This window comes from Helianthus annuus, chromosome 3 (genome assembly GCF_002127325.2).
Source record: "Helianthus annuus cultivar XRQ/B chromosome 3, HanXRQr2.0-SUNRISE, whole genome shotgun sequence".
Lineage (NCBI taxonomy): Eukaryota > Viridiplantae > Streptophyta > Magnoliopsida > Asterales > Asteraceae > Helianthus > Helianthus annuus.
The window spans coordinates 163581315-163582289 of record NC_035435.2 but is presented as its reverse complement, the minus strand read 5'-3'; the positions used below and the strand labels follow the sequence as shown (position 1 = coordinate 163582289).

The following is a 975-nucleotide window of genomic DNA, read 5'->3' as shown; positions in this document are numbered from 1 at the left end:
CAATCCATTTCAAAGTAATGATATAGCTTTACAAAATTAAACAACGCTCGCTTAATAGCCGGCCACCTAAGTATTATTTAATTTTCTCATAATCGTATGTTTTGCATGCAAGATGGCGAACCTCGAACATGGCCGGCCTCCTTCAAACCCTATTGTTACTATTATTTATTTATTTTACAATCATTTTTCATCTTATAATATATAAATACCAAAAGGTTGGTCATTTCTCATCATCTCATCTATTCATGTAATCTTGATTATATCATCTTTTTTTCTCTCTTCAAATTTGGTCCAAATTATTCTTTTTTTTTTTTTTTATCCCTCTTATCACACTATCTTGCTTGCTCATAAAATCTTTTTTAATAACGTGATAACATAAAACTAAATCATTCATTTTTGTGTATATTTGCAATACTACAACATAAAGCAATAAAGCAATAAGAGATTATCAACGGATCGATAATTTAGTTATCGCGTGTTGTCTTGAGATCTAAGATGAGGCAGGCGGGGACGTATTCAAGGATTTTATCTGGAGGGGGGATATCAGGGCGAACGGGGCCCCATTTGTTGCCATTGGCAAGGATCAAGAAGATCATGAAAAAATCAAGCGTGGATGTGAAGATGATCTCGGGAGAGGCGCCACTCGTGTTCTCAAAAGCTTGTGAGCTTTTCATTGTGGAATTGACTAAGAGATCTTGGAACATGACCATCCAAGGCAAGAGAAGAACTATACACAAAGAAGATGTTGCATCCGCGGTTGCAACCACCGATGTGTTTGATTTTCTTGTTGATTTGGTTCATCCTAGTGCTTCTCAACGTGTAGATCTGAATGAAGATCATGCCCCTTGAAAAGAAACAGTAGATGAACTATTTTAATGTAAGTGGTTTGGGTCTAGCTCATGAAAACTTATAATTAAGGTTGTGAGTATGTACGTGAATGGATGTGTGACATATGTTTTAAGTTGTTTAATGGTA

The 975-nt window shown here is 35.6% G+C and overlaps 1 protein-coding gene across 1 annotated transcript; it reads left to right on the top strand.

The window, feature by feature from the left end:
- Positions 1-387: 387 nt before the first annotated feature.
- LOC110932460 (nuclear transcription factor Y subunit C-3) lies at positions 388-975 on the top strand. Its single transcript, XM_022175792.2, has one exon. It carries the CDS (start codon positions 496-498, stop codon positions 847-849), a length of 354 nt encoding a protein of 117 aa, XP_022031484.1. The 5' UTR covers positions 388-495; the 3' UTR covers positions 850-975.